The following is a 15,265-nucleotide window of genomic DNA, read 5'->3' on the forward strand; positions in this document are numbered from 1 at the left end:
ATGGAACTATAGGAAAGGAGCAGCCAGCCCCCTGTTAACAAAATTCAGCAAAAGACACTGTCAAATCAGATTAAAAACATGTAAGTCTATATTAATCAGAGCACTAAACAAAAAAGCTGAAAATTAAGAGGATTCAGAAATACATAACATGTAAATTTTTAAAAAGTAGTAAGAACTACCTGAAAAGTAGACAAAGAAGAATTTAAGGGAAAAAAGACATCATTACAGATGGAGAAATTTAGAAGATAATGTATAACATTTAATCAGGAAAATTAAAAAATAGGAAATTCCTATTAACTTAATTAACTCCCAATAAATGGAAAGTTAGTATTATAGAAAGAAATTGACATATTCAAGATCATAATGGGAGATTTCAAAACACATTTCTCTATTATTAATAGACCAAGAGAAACAGAAGTAAAATAAAGTTTTTTTTTTTACTGGCTTATATATGAGGAGGGGTTAGGCTGTATTTTAACTCAATTTTACCTCCTCTATCACACTCCCTGCTCCCTTCCCTCTAAGAACCCAACAGGTTTTGTTTTCCATTTTCACAATTGCGATTAGATTATTTTGGTAGTATTCAAATTTCTTTACTCTCCCTGCCAGGCACTCCCTGAAGTTTCCACATTGGGCCCCAAGAAAAACCTTTAGAGAACCCAGTACCAAGCAACTTCATATAAATATTTTCAAGCAGCTACACACTGGTGGCTCATACCTGTAAACCTAACTGCTCAGGAGACTGAGATCTGAGATTACGGTTCAAAGCCAGCCCAAGCAGGAAAGTCTGTGAGACTTATCTCCATTAAACTAACAAAATGCTGCAACTGGAATGGTAGATCAAAGTGGTATAGAGCTAACCTTTAGCCAAAGAAGTTCAGGGACAGTGCCCAAACGTTGAATTCAAGTCCCAGAACTAGCACCAAAAACAAAAACAAAAACAAAAAAATTCTCAAGCATATATGGGAAAGAGTAAAATAAATGACATACTAGACTACAAAATAAGTATCAATGAAGTGCAAAGAATTAATACCACAAATCAACTACCTAGCAAGCACAAACCCTGAGTTCAAACCCCAGTATCAAAAAAAATTAAAAAAGAATTAATACCATAAAATCATATGTTCAACCAATAATGCAATTAAGATAAAGAAGAATCAATCAAGTTAGCTATTCTCAAATATCTTATAATAACTCATGGATCTGTGAAAAAATTATAATTGAAATTAAAATGCTTAGAATAATGAAAATTATACATTAAGATGTAGAAGAATAGTATAAACTTTATAATCCTCATTATATTAGAAAATAAAAAGATTACCTGGGCACTGGTGGCTCATGCCTATAATCCTAGCTACTCACGAGGCTGAGATCTGAGTATCACAGTTCAAAGGCAGTTTGGGTAAGAAAGTATGAGACTCTCATCTCTAATTAACCAGCAAAAAGTCAGAAGTGGAGGTTTGGCTCAAGTGGTATAGTACCTTGAGCAAAACAGCTGAGAAACAATGACCAACCTCTGAATTTAAGACCAAGGACCTGAACACACACACACACACACACACACACACACACACACACACACACACACACACACACACACACACACACACACACACACACACACACACACACACACACACACACACACACACACACACACACACACACACACACACACACACACACACACACACACACACCCCAAAAATAAATAAAAAGAAGACAAGAAAAGGAAAAATGAACTTCAAATACATGATCCATGTTTTGGAGAATTATGACATTTTGAAAAACTGAAAAACTACACAGCTTAAAAATATTGAAGAAATTGAGAAAAAGTTAAATATTGTCAAGAACATAAAAATGTGTCTTTTTCACTTACTATCTCAAATCCCTATGCTAAGTTAAAAAAAAATCTATAATGTTACATATTAAAATTGATCAACACTCATTGAAAGCTACTGAATAATTGAAAGTAGGGGGATGGGGAAAGTGAGAGAAATTGGGAGGCTCAATACAAATATTATATATACATGTGAGAAATACCACAGTAAATCTCCTTTGAATAATTAACAAACACTAAAAAAAAGTGGGTTATTGGGAAGAGGAAGTTCTAATGGAGAAAGTGAAAGAGAGTGAATATGGTCAAAATACTTTACTTACCTGTGTAAAAATGGAATAATGAAGCTTGTTGAGACTGGCTAGAAAAGAGGGGAGAGAAATGAAGGAGAGTGATAGAGGGGATAAACCTGATCAAGATACATGGACACGTCAAAATGAAACTCCCTTGGACATGTGATTAATACTAATAAAAATGTAGAGGAATAGAATTCTACTCCATCAAAAAGAAGGATATTGTACCATTTATAAGGAAATGGAAAGATGGGATAAAATAATATTAAGTGAAATAAGCCAAACTGAAAGAAAGATAGGTTGCATGTTTTCCTTCATTTGTGATATCAAAAATGTATCTATAAATCTACAAGTAAACATACTGGATGGTTTAAAAAATATACTGGGACATGATAAAAATTATACAGGTGTCTAAGCATTCACACAGTGAGATCAAAGGAGAATATTCTTAGGAGAGGAATGAAAAGGAGCAAGAGCCATGTGCATTTGACCATATAAACAATATTTATTCAAATGAACTCCAGGAAGTAGAAATGAGGTGTTTTTTTTTCCTTTGTTGCCATTTTCAATTTTTATTTTCGTTTGTCTTGTTTGTTTATCTGTCTTTGGGAGGGTATGGGGAGCACAGGAATGGAGGAACAAAGTGGGAACAAATGCGGCAGTGATGCTCACTAGACAGTATGCTGAAAATGAGCTATAAAACTAGTGGGTGAGAGAAAACCGGAAGTGGCAATGTGACTCAAGTGGTAGAGCACTTGCCTTGAGCTGAAGAGCTCAGGGACAGTTCCCAAGCCCAGAATTCAAACTAAAAAAAAAAGAAAACTTGTGGGTGGGGACCAGAGGAAAAAAATGGGAGAGAGGAAGGGATGAGATTGTCCAAAAAGAAATGTGCTATTTACCTGACATGTAACTATAACCTCTTTGAACACCACTTTTACAATAACAAAAAAATGCAATAAAAAAAGAAGAGCAGAGATGAAGTTTCCCAGGGTAAAGAAAAAGAAAGAAAGGAATTTTAAAATGCAGAGGGAAAAACCTTCACCCACACATGCAAAGTGTGTTTGGCACTATTTAGTAGAGTGAGATGTAAACAAATGTATCCTGAAATAAATGTATTCATTAAACATACTGTAGTAATACAGTACTAATGTTTTCATAGCTACTTCCTGTTCTACTCTGGTCAATTCAAGAATTGCAAGTATCCACTTCAAATACTGTGAAACACTAATCATCTCCAGATGAGCAGTTATTCTCCCCAGAAAATTGTGTTATCACAGTAAAAAGGTGATCTTTTAGTTCCCAAATAGTTTTTACATTATATATGTGTTAATCATTTTTATATTATTGGTAAGGTTTCAGTCAGCTTCAGGCTATTAACAGTTTAGTTATGGGAGTTAGGAGAATTGACAGTAAAGTGGTTCAGGTCCCATAACCACCATGTTGTTCAAGGGTCAACTTATTTAACTCGAGTTTAGGTCTAAAAATGGGTAAGGGCAAGGGTGGGAAGGGATAAGCTGAATAAAATCCTCAGAACAGTAAAATACGGGAGAGTAAAATGAGCAGAAGTTAATAGCTATGAAAAAAAGGTTTAACAGAGCCAAAATAAATTTTAAAAATTCTAAAGCTGATTCTTTGAAAATATAATAGGTTATAAAAATTGCTCCAGGCTACATGGCTAATACAGATAAAATCAAGCCATCTATCTCCACAGTCTGTGGGGATTTTCTGGTTGGGTTTTGTTGTTGTTGTTTGTTATTGTTACCAGTATGAAGGTTTTAATTCAAGGTTTCTTGCTTGCTTGCACAACTAGTACTTTACCACATGAGCCACTTCTACCATTCTAGCTGGCTTGTTTTGCTGATTATTTTGCTTCAAGCCACAATCCTTCAGATCTCAGCCTCTTGAATAGCCAAGATCACAGGGTTGAGCCACTGGCACCTGGTCTCCATGGACTATATTTTTAACTACTATATAATACTACCTCCAAAAATAAGTATGAAAGATAAGGTTCCTATATTTATCTATATTCATCTTAGTGAAGCCCATGTATCAGAAATACAATAAGACAATATGCATAAAGCCCAAATAACTGAAAAAAGATCAGCATTAAGAATATACTTAAAAACTCCTACAATTTACTAGGAAGACAACAACCCAAAAGACGAATAGGAAAATATTACAAGTCTTTCTCAGAAGAGAAACCATGAGTAGTTCAGAAACATAAGAGGATTAGTCTCATAGGTAATCAGGTATTTAAAATAAAAATACAACTGATGATAATTTTATGTGAATTAAATTGACAAAAACGTTTTCTCTGGTGGCAAACACAACTATAAAAATGTTTATACACTGCTAATAGGAAGCGACTGGTACCACTTTCTAGAAAAATAACCGGCCACTGTGGCATAAAATGTCAAAATTCAAATATGTTATGACACAGAAATCTCACCCTTAGCTAAGTGTCACAAAGAAATTTTTGAACATATATATCCTGACATATGTATATACATACACATAACACACACATCAATGATAAGAATGAAAAACTAAATCTATGTGTGTCAATCAAGAGAAAACTGGAAAAACAGATTGTGGTATATTCACAGTGGAATATTATCTATAAATTAATTTTTTTGTCAGTCGTGGGACCTGAACTCTGGGCCTGGGCTCTGTCCCTCAGCTCTTCAGCTCAAGGCTAGCACTCTACCACTTGAGCCACAGCGGCACTTCTGGCTTTTTCTGCCTATATGGTGCTGAGGAATCAAACCCAGGTGCTTCATGTATGCAAGGCAAGCACTTTACCACTGTCACCTTCCCAGACTCTTATAAATTAAAATTATGATAATATGTAAGGATGATGCTTTGAAACATAATATTGAATGCAAAAGTCAACTTAAGGTATCTTTGTCAAATGCATGATTAACTAAGAAACAGAGGTGCAATCGCATAGGTAATCAAGGAAACAGGACAAAAATATAATGCAATGATATTCCATGTGAGTGTACTGACATGGATTTTTTAAATGCTGACAAATTTGTGGAGCTCTGGAAATTGTTATATTTGTCACAAAGCCAAATAAGCCAAATAGAATACATTATTTATATGAATAATTAAGAAGGTAAGTAGCTTATTCTTTTTAAAAAAAATAGAACAAAGTGTGTTTCCATATATTAAACCGTTAATATTTTTGTTCTAATTGTCATGTTTTACTTAGGTATCCCCTTTAGAAAGGACCAGAAAATCTATATGAAACTTACCTACAGAAACATTGAGGAAGTTCCCCTTGGCCATATAAGGGAAACAAAAATGGAGTGTTGCCATATCGCCCAAGACAGTGAAGAAAGTTCTTGGTAGCTTTGAGACCATCAGTGGTGCTGCTGCTTGACTCTGATGACATTGCAATTGAATGCAGGACAAAATATTGCAGGTTGGGTGTTAATTTTTGAGTTTTTAAATATTGAGAAAATGTAATCTCCTCATAGCCTATAAAATAGGAAAATTATTAATTAAAATGAGAAGTAGTTTTTTATTTAAGATCCCACCTACATGAAAATGATCAAGTCTGTTTAAGACTTCACAACGGTAAAAAAATAATAATAATAAATAAATAAATAAAAATTTAAAAAAAGACTTCACAAAGGATTGTGATTGATATTATTATTATATTTTCCACAGTGACTATTGATCTCAACGGGGAAAAGAAAAGAATTTTAGCTGGGTGCTGGTGGGTCATGCCTATAATCCTAGCTACTCAGGAGGTTGAGATCTGAGGATCATGATTTGAAGCCAGCCCCGACAGGAAAATCCGTGACACTCTTATCTCCAATGAACCACAAGAAATCCAGAAGTGGCACTATAGCTCATGTGGTAGAGTGCTAGCCTTGAGTTGAAGAGCTCAAGGACAACGTCAAGGCCCAAAGTTCAAGCCCCACAACCAATTATAAAAAAAAAAAAGAATTTCACTATCCTTATTGCATTGACAATACAGTTTTTAAGCTTTAAATAATGAATCTTTATTATTTTATGGATTTAAAAAAGAAAATCAGCCAGGTGCAAGTGGCTCTGGCCCGTAGTAGGAGCTATTCAGGTGGCTGAGATCTGAGGATTGTGGTTTGAAGCCAGACCAAGCAGAAAAATCTGTAAGATCAAAAATCTGTAAGATCCTTATCTTAAATCACCAAAAAGCCAGGAGTGGAGCTGTGCTCAAGTGGTAGAACATCAACCTTGAGCAAAAAATCTCAGGGACAGTGCTCAGGGTTTAGTTCAAGCCCCATGTCCCTCTCTCTCTCTCTCTCTCTCTCTGTATGTCTCTCTCTAACACACACACACAGAGAGAAAAAAAATCTCATTTCATTTCATTTAAACTTCAATGCTGACAATGATTACATTTGGAAATATTAAATAAAGTAAAATGAATACTTGCTGATAAAAATGATAGAGTAGTAGATAACTTTTGGTAAACACTTCTTACTAGAACTGAGTAGAACAATGAACTATGATGAAAAAAGCAATAAAACTAATTTCAGGCTAGAGAAATTAGTTATTATGCATCAAAAATAAGGGACCCAGACAGGAGCCTGTGACCACACCTACATTGGTAGCTACTCAGGAGACTGAGACCTGGAGGATCTCGGTTCAAAGGCAGCCCAGGAATAAAAGTCTGTAAAGATAAATCTCCAGTTAACCACCAAAAAAACAGGGCTGGAGGTATAGTTCAAGTAGAAGAATGTCAGCTTTCAGCAAACAAGTCAAGTAAGAAGACAAGTCCCAAAGTACAAATACACACACACACACACACACACACACACACACACACAGGACCCTAAAAATTAATTCCTTAAATCAAGAACAGAAAACAGTGAAACTGGACAATTAGTGGAATCAAATACAACCCATGACAAAAGACAAAACTTTATGGAAATAATTTAAATAAAAATTTCAAAAACATTACTGAAAGGATGCAAGTTTATAGAGCCATTGAGAGAACAATCTGGCAGTAGCCAGTGGACTTAATTTTTTTGTTACTGTTTTTGTTGTTTGTTGGTTTTCTGGTCTTGAGTCTTGAACTCTGGGCCTGGCCACTGTCCCTGAGCTTTTGTGTTCAAGGCTAGTGTTCTATCACTTGAAACACAGCACTACTTCCAAATTTTTGTGGTTAGAGATAAGATTCTCCCAATCTTTTCTGCAGAGGCTGGCTTCAAACTGTGATCTTAAGATCTCAGCCTCCTGAGTAGCTAGGATTATAAGCGTAGCCAACTTGGACGTGAATTTTTAAGAACAATTGTAGTTTTATTATTCCATCAAAAATTTTCATAATGGGGGCTGGGAAGGTGGCTCAGTGGTAGAGTGCTTGCCTTGCATTCATGAGGTCCTGGGTTCGATTCCTCAGCACCACATAAGCAAAAAGAAAAAAAGCTGGAAGTGGCATTATGGCTCAAGAGGTAGAGCGCTAGCCTAGAGCTGAAGAGCTGAGGGACAGCACCCAGGCCAAGAGTTCAGGCCCCACGATCGGACCCAAAAAAAAAAAATTTCATAATGATATTATTTTTCTTAATATCATCAACCCAATGCACTTGAAGTACATAGATCTGATGTTAAAATGATACATTCAATTTTAACAAAATCTGAACTTGGCCACCAGATCACACAGTGACATGGCTCAAATCCAATATTAGAAAAAAAAGTCTTCTCCAAATCCAATGGTTTTCCCTATGCATCATTTACCCTTATTTTTCTTTTCTTTTTTTTTTTTTTTTTGGGGGGGGGGGGACAGGTCCAGTCGTGAGGCCTGAACTCTGGGCCTGGGCACTGTCCCTCAGCTCTTCAGCTCAAGGCTGGCACTCTACCACTTGAGCCACAGTGCCACTTCTGGCTTTTTTCTTTTTGCTTATGTGGTGCTGAAGAATCGAACCCAGGGCCTCATGCATGCAAGGCAAGCGCTCTACCACTGAGGGACCTTATTATTCTTTTAATGGTTAATCAAAATGAATAGTTCAAGATTCTAAGTAAGATCAGTCCTGAAAATGACAATCTATAAAAGGTTATTGTTGATGAGAAAAAAGAATGTAACAACCAAAGAAGAATATTATCCTATCAGAAACCAGTTGAAAACAATATTCTATAATCAAATATTAAAATTAAAATATAGTCCAGTATTTGTTTGATACTGAAGGTATGTGCACTACGGCCGCTAGCCACATACGGCTATTGAGTACCATGAAATGCCTAGTGAGACCAAGGAATTGAACTTCTAATTTCATATATGTCTAACAAATTTAAATAGCTACATGTTCTTAATGGCTTTAACTATGAGATACTGATAAGTCAGAATATTATTTTAAAGAAAGAAGTGGCTAGCTGGGTGCTGGTGGCTCATACCTGTCATCCTAGATACTCAGGAGTCTGAGATCTGTAGATCATGGTTTGAAGCCATTCCATGCAGGAACGTTTGTGAGACTCTTATCTCCAATTAACCACTCACCAGAAAACTGGAAGTGGAGCTGTGGCTCAAAGTGGTAGAATACTATCCTTGAGAAAAAAAGCTCAGGGACAGTATTTGGGCCCTGAGTTCAACTGACAAAAAAAAAGTGGCTAATCAAATAAAAGCCAATATAAAGCAATTTAAAGCTCATAAAACTGGAGAACATAATTAAAGCAAAACAATACCTTTATATTTGTCAGGATGTTCTTCATATTCCATACAAAATGTAAGAAATTTCATGAGCATTCGTTTTTCTACCATAGTAAGTTGTTTGCTATTAAAGACATCTGCTCTGGAACAAGGAACCTGGGAAACAGTATAATAATCTGTTACACAAATTGTTATAAAATTGCTTCCTAATGGTACAAATATCCCAAGTTAGTTTATCCCCTTTACATATAGGAGGATTATTATTTTCATTTTAGTCTGCCCAATTACATCACCTTCCATCAGTCCTAATAGTATCTATGTTGACTTCAGAGCTAGTTAGCTTGCAAGCTTTCTTACTTCATTCTGCCAACTTGTTCTTCATGCTATTAAAAAGTCAATGATATATCGCTCTTAACAGGGAACAAATGACAGTTCAAACCTAGCAGCCTGCCTGAAACTTTCCCAACACTCAAATCAAGCTGTGGAATAACCCATCAGAAAATTCATAATAAATTGCAAATGAGCAAATTTCACCATTTATTTTTGTAAAACATCATACAAGACTAGAATCTGCTGCATTTCTAGGAAAATGTCAATTCTACTTGTTTATCCTTCCAAAATGAACTGTAATAACTTAATCTTATTCTCAGTTACATACTTGATCAATATAGTACCTGTTCTACTCGTCCTTCTCGAAATGCAAGAATCCTGGTAATATTTTTAAACTCTGCATATCGACTGACATTAGATTTGATTAGCAGATCAATTAGCAGTCCCCGAGAATACAGCAACTACACAAAGAGAAAGTATAAAAAGTAAGACCAAAAGCAAAATAATGGACAAATGATAAATAGCAACTATTAGTTTGCTGGATTTTTAACTTATTTGTAAAAAGAACTACACATATAAATGCTATAATATGAAATAATTTACTGCATATTCACAGCTCATTTTCGGAAAATCAAAATATTTTTTAAAAATCAACAGTTTTTCTTAACTCATTTGGTAGCAAAGCCTGATTCAAATGATAAATAGTTCTTCTGTCAAATGTTAATTGCCTAGTTACAGAGTATCTTCTCCCATATGCTAAGATGTTAGATAATACACAGGATCTCAACATATTCATTTTATTATCTCCCCCAAGTTATTTTTAAAATCTCAATGACTGGCCTGGTGCAGTGGCTTACTTCTATAATCCTAACTATTCACAAGACTGACTTCAAGACAGTTATGGTTTGAAGTCAGCCTGAGTAGAAAACTCCATAAGACTCTGTTAACCAGCAAAATGCTGGGCTGAAGGTGTAGCTCAAGTGATGAGTGCCAGCCATGAGGAAGGAAACTAAGCTCAAGGCAAAAAGAAATTATAATAACTTGAAAGACAGAACATACTAGCACGCAAGGGTTTGGGGAAGGAAACTGCAGATCTGTACAAGGCCATGTGCTTATAACAATGTCAGCTCAGAAAAAAAATCATAATGTATTTCCACCTAAGAGTCTATTTATAAGGTTACTTCTTGATCCTCAGTCCATGTGCACGAGATATGACTTTCTCAAGAAGTGAGACCTGTTATTGCTGGCATGAATGTGAGAGATTGAGTCAATCTTTCAACATCTCTCATAATTAATATTAAAGAGAAAAAAAAACACAAGAATTTAATCAATATTATGTAGCATGTTTTAAATTCAACCATACAGTTAAATGCAACAGATCTAGTAATTTCCTATAATCAAGACAATTTTAAGTATTGCTTATAACTAAATAAATATTAACATTTTAAATATTACATCTATAATAACTGGAAGAAATTTACTTTACCAAAGAAAAAGGGAATCTCTAAAATGAACCTAAATCATTATTTTGAGCATCCAAGTAAACAGTAAAGATTTTCTGTAAATCAATATCAGATAAGCAAATTTTCATAAACTATATTAGTTCAGTAATTTTCAATACAAACAAAATCAATGTCATTTTCAACTTTTATCTTTTTTTTTTTTTTTGCAGTAGTGGGGCTGGAACTCAGGGCCAGGACATTTCTGCTCAAGACAAATACTCTACCACTTTGAGCCACAGCTCCACTTTTCTGGTAATTAACTGGAGATAATAGACTCACAGACTTTCCTGTCCAGGCTGGCTTTGAACCATGAGCCTCAGATCTCAGCCTCCTGAGTAGCTTAGATTATAAGTGTGAGCCACCAGTGCCTAGCTGACTGTCACCATTTTTCTCATCATCTTATTCCTGTGATCCTGAGATCCCAGCCTTCTGAGTAGCTAGTGTTACAGGAATGAGCCACTGGTTTCCAGCTTCAAAAAACACATTTTTTTTTTTGCTTAAAAAATAAGCATTTGTGGAGGAGGGACATACAAAGCAACAAAGAGATAATCTTATAAATGTGTTAGAAACGTACGCATTATCCTGCCCATGTAACTGTAACTCCTCTGTACAGTATGTTCACAAATAAAATTAAATTAAAAAAAAAAAATAAGCATTTGGGGACTGGGAAGGTGGCTCAGTGGTAGAGTACTTGCTTCTCATGCATGAAGCCCTGGGTTCGATTCCTCAGCACCATATAAACAGAAAAAGCCAGAAGTGGTGCTGTGACTCAAGTGGTAGAGAGCTAGCCATGAGCTGAAGAGCTGAGAGACAGCACCCAGGCCTAGAGTTCAAGCCCCACAACTGGCCAAAAAAAAATGCATTTTTAAGGTTCAAGGACAATACTAATATATAAAACATAAAAATGTATTAAGATCTAATACAGCTTAAGATTTAATGCTTATTTTTAAACTAATGTACTTAAAGGATTATAGAAGAATAAAAATAAATTTCAATGAAAACTATCCCACAGTTTTATTGCTGAAGCTCAGAAACAATAAATGTGTACATTATTTAAATCTCAGCCTCTTTCTCATCACCCTCTTTCTGGTCTAAGTGATATGCCATAGCAATTTCCCAGTAGTAAGACCCTAAAAATCATTTTAGTTTAATTAAATAATAGGACTGAACTTTAATAATTAACAAGTTTTGTTTTTCTTAACATGTTAGTCCCATAATTAATAAAGGTATAGATTTGCTTAGAAATTCATTTTAGTTTGGAGAATTTCATCTTTGACTTTTCTTGATTAGTCTAAGCAGTATAATGTTATATATCTTTTATATATTTTTTAAATAAATGAACCTAGCCCGAGAACAGCTAAAAAGGCTATCTTTATACATGGCTGTGTATAAAACGGGTAAAATCAATAGTTACCTTTGATACCAAATCAATATTAAATCTCCTGCCTTCTTTAATAATTTGAGAATAAGTAATTCTGTTTTTCTTTGGTTGCTCTGCTATATCCTCCACTATAGGGACATTTTCACTTGTTTCCTCTTCGGAAATTTTATCATCACTATGGTTTTCTTTCTCCCCTGCCACTTGAGCATCATTTACTTCTTGGGCACTCTCTGGGTCACTGCTTGGGGTTGATTCTAGAGCCACTCCACAGCCTGCAGCATTTAATGAGTCATCTTCAGTAGGCTGGCAGACAGAAGATACAGTTTCTGTGAAGTTTGTAGATGCCACAGAGGAATGATTTTTCTGCAGTGCACCAGCTTCTTCAACATCTTCATTCGAATCCTGACTAATAAGAAATGACAGTAATAATCAGCATCATGCTTTACAGCTCTGCTATAATTATCACATCGCTTTAACTTTTCCTGGCAAATTTGATTCCTTTATCTCCTTTATAAAGTCCAGTAATTATTTTGCCATCTCTTATCTAAGCATTAAACACTCACCTGTTAAAGTTTCAGTATAAATATGAGAGATATTTAATATTGAACCACACATTTTAAGTTTAAGAAGACACATGTACATTTTTGAGAATCTGAGAGACAGAAGATTGTGTTTTAAGCTGGGCACCAGTGGCTCATGCCTGTAATCCCAGCTACTCAGGAGGCTGAGATCTGAGGATCGTGGTTCAAAGCCAGCCCGGGCAGGAAAGACCCTGAGACTCCTATCTCCAATAAACTACCAGAAAACCAGAAGCGGCACTGTAGCTCAAGTGGTAGTGTGCTCGCCTTGAGCTGAAGAGCTGAGGGACAGCACCCCAGGCCGAGTTCAAGCCACACGACCGACAAAAAAAAAAAAAAAGATGTGTTTTAGAAGTAAATTAATAATAACATGAACCTCAGAATTAATAGAACTGAGTTCAAACACTGACTGAGGATCAGTGGTTCTGTAAACTTGGACTAGTTACTTATTTTCTCTGAGACCTAAACTTTCAAGGTTGATCTAAAGATTAAATGAAGTAAAGAACGTGGTACAATGACAGGAGAACGTGGTATAATGACTGGAGCATAGTAAACGTTCAACAGTATTTATCTCAGATGATTAGTAGAGAGTATCTCTTGACTTGGTATTATATAACGCAGGTACCTTCCATAAAATGAGGGGGGGGGGGCTTCTACAAAAAGGTTAAGTTGTCCTGTCACAATCTGATATGTAAAAAGATCATGTATTCATTCCTCCTATGTATTGTTTTAGTAATACTGTCTATTATTCCACTGGAAGCCACATTTCCAAAATTATTACTAGAAGTAACACTCAGCTCATCACTAACTTGAGTAATAACAACTACCTCCTAGGCAGTTTGCCTGCATCATAAATTAATTAATGCTCTGCAGAATCCACTATTTTTTACTGAAATTTTGTACTCTTCTATACCTGGTCCAATAAAGACTTTGAATTTTACAGGTTGTGGGAAATAAATATCTGCTAATTGATTACTCAAAGAATTAACAGTAGTTCTTTCTTTCATCAAATCTAAACCTTACTTTCCAATAACTTGCCTCTTCCTGTCTCTAAAGCAAAGTCCATTAATCCTACTGTAAATTGTTGGTGAGAGTGTGAACTTGTTGAACCACTTTGGAAAGCAATATGAAGGTTCCTCAAAAGACTCCACATAGAGCTCCTCTATGACCCAGCAATCCCACTTTTGGGCATTTACCCAAATGATCACAAACAAGACCATACTAAAGCTACCAGAACAACTATGTTTATGGCAGCTTTATTTACCATAGCTAAGATATAGAACAAATCCAGATGCCCCTCAGTAGATGAATAGATCAAGAAAATGTGGTATATATACACAATGGAATTCTATGCCTCCATAAGAAAGAATGACATTTCCCCATTTGTTGGGAAATGAAAAGACCTGGAAAAAATTATGTTAAGTGAAGTAAGCCAGGCCCCCCAAAAACATAGATCCCATGGTTTCCCTTATTTGCAACAACTGGTACATGTCCAGGACAAGCAGAAAAGGTCAAAAGCTATGTATACATATGACCATATAAGATGATGTTAAGCAAAATGAACACCAAGATAGGGACACAATTTTTTTTCTTTCTTGCTATTGTTTCTAACATATTTATAATGTACCATGTGATTTTTTGTTTCTTTGTATGTTCCTCTCCCACAGTAACCCCTATTTTCACTGTATTTGATATCAATGCCCTGTATCCTGTATATATACTTCTCTAATTCGGGGAGGGAAAGAAAAAAAAACCAAAATGCTTAAATAGGGATACAGGTTGACCCACTGGAACAATGAGATATACAAGACACTATGTTGAAAGGGAACTTTACAACTTTGGAGGGGAAGGGAGGAAGGGGGAGGGAGTAGTTGTGGAGGTGGGAGGGAAGGGATGGTAGGGGAACAACAAAAGAAGAGGCAAAAAAGCTTGATAGGAAATGTACTTATTACCTTGCTCATATAACTGTAGCCCCTCTGTACAGTATTTTTACAATAAAAAACACACAAAAAATAAAGCAAAGTCCCTTGTATATTAATTTTCTGGTCTCATCTCCACCTATTTTGCAACATGGCATGTTGCAAAGTGTATGTTATCAAATGTCATCTCCACCTTTTTCACCAATTTTATTTAATCACTTTTTGGGGGCTATGCTTGCATTCCCCAAAATATCATAGATACAACATTCTCAAACATAACCATAAACCTACATATCCTCAAAAAATTTCATTAATCCAGTGACATCCATCACTGTTATTCCATGCATACATGACACGCATATGCACATACCTTACATTTAACAATTCCCTTCAAATAGTTCTCTGGTTGTTCAGTTACGTATCCCTCACCCAAAAATCCAAAATCTGAACATTTAAAAATTCCAAAACAGGGCTGAGAAGGTGGCTCAGTGGTACAGAGCTTGCCTTGCATACATGAGGCCCTGGGTTCGATTCCTCAGCACCCATAAGCAGGAAAAAAAAGCCATAAGTGGTGCTATGGCTCTAGTGGTAGCGTGCTAGCCTTGAGCTGAAGAGCTGAGGGACAGCGCCCAGTCCCAGAGTTCACGCCCCACACTGGACCCAAAAATACATAAATAAATAAAAATTCCAAAACATTTTGAGCATCTTGTCATCTTGTCATTGCCCCAAGCAAAATGGATTTTGAAGCATATTGAATTAGGGATATTCATTTATAAATCTCTATGACAAAAAAA

The 15,265-nt window shown here is 35.6% G+C and overlaps 1 protein-coding gene across 1 annotated transcript in view; it reads right to left on the reverse strand.

The window, feature by feature from the left end:
• Chm (CHM Rab escort protein) overlaps window positions 1-15,265 on the reverse strand; it is a 184,463-nt gene that overhangs the window by 90,716 nt on the left and 78,482 nt on the right. The window contains exons 5-8 of the mRNA XM_042672181.1: window positions 12,008-12,380; window positions 9,436-9,552; window positions 8,797-8,917; window positions 5,388-5,613 (exon numbers count right to left, since the gene is read on the reverse strand). Coding sequence (XP_042528115.1) covers window positions 5,388-5,613; window positions 8,797-8,917; window positions 9,436-9,552; window positions 12,008-12,380 — 837 coding nt within the window. The remainder of the gene's footprint in view (window positions 1-5,387; window positions 5,614-8,796; window positions 8,918-9,435; window positions 9,553-12,007; window positions 12,381-15,265) is intronic.

Source organism: Dipodomys spectabilis, unplaced genomic scaffold, assembly GCF_019054845.1.
Source record: "Dipodomys spectabilis isolate Male_0828 unplaced genomic scaffold, ASM1905484v1 ptg000673l, whole genome shotgun sequence".
NCBI classification, from domain to species: Eukaryota; Metazoa; Chordata; class Mammalia; order Rodentia; family Heteromyidae; genus Dipodomys; species Dipodomys spectabilis.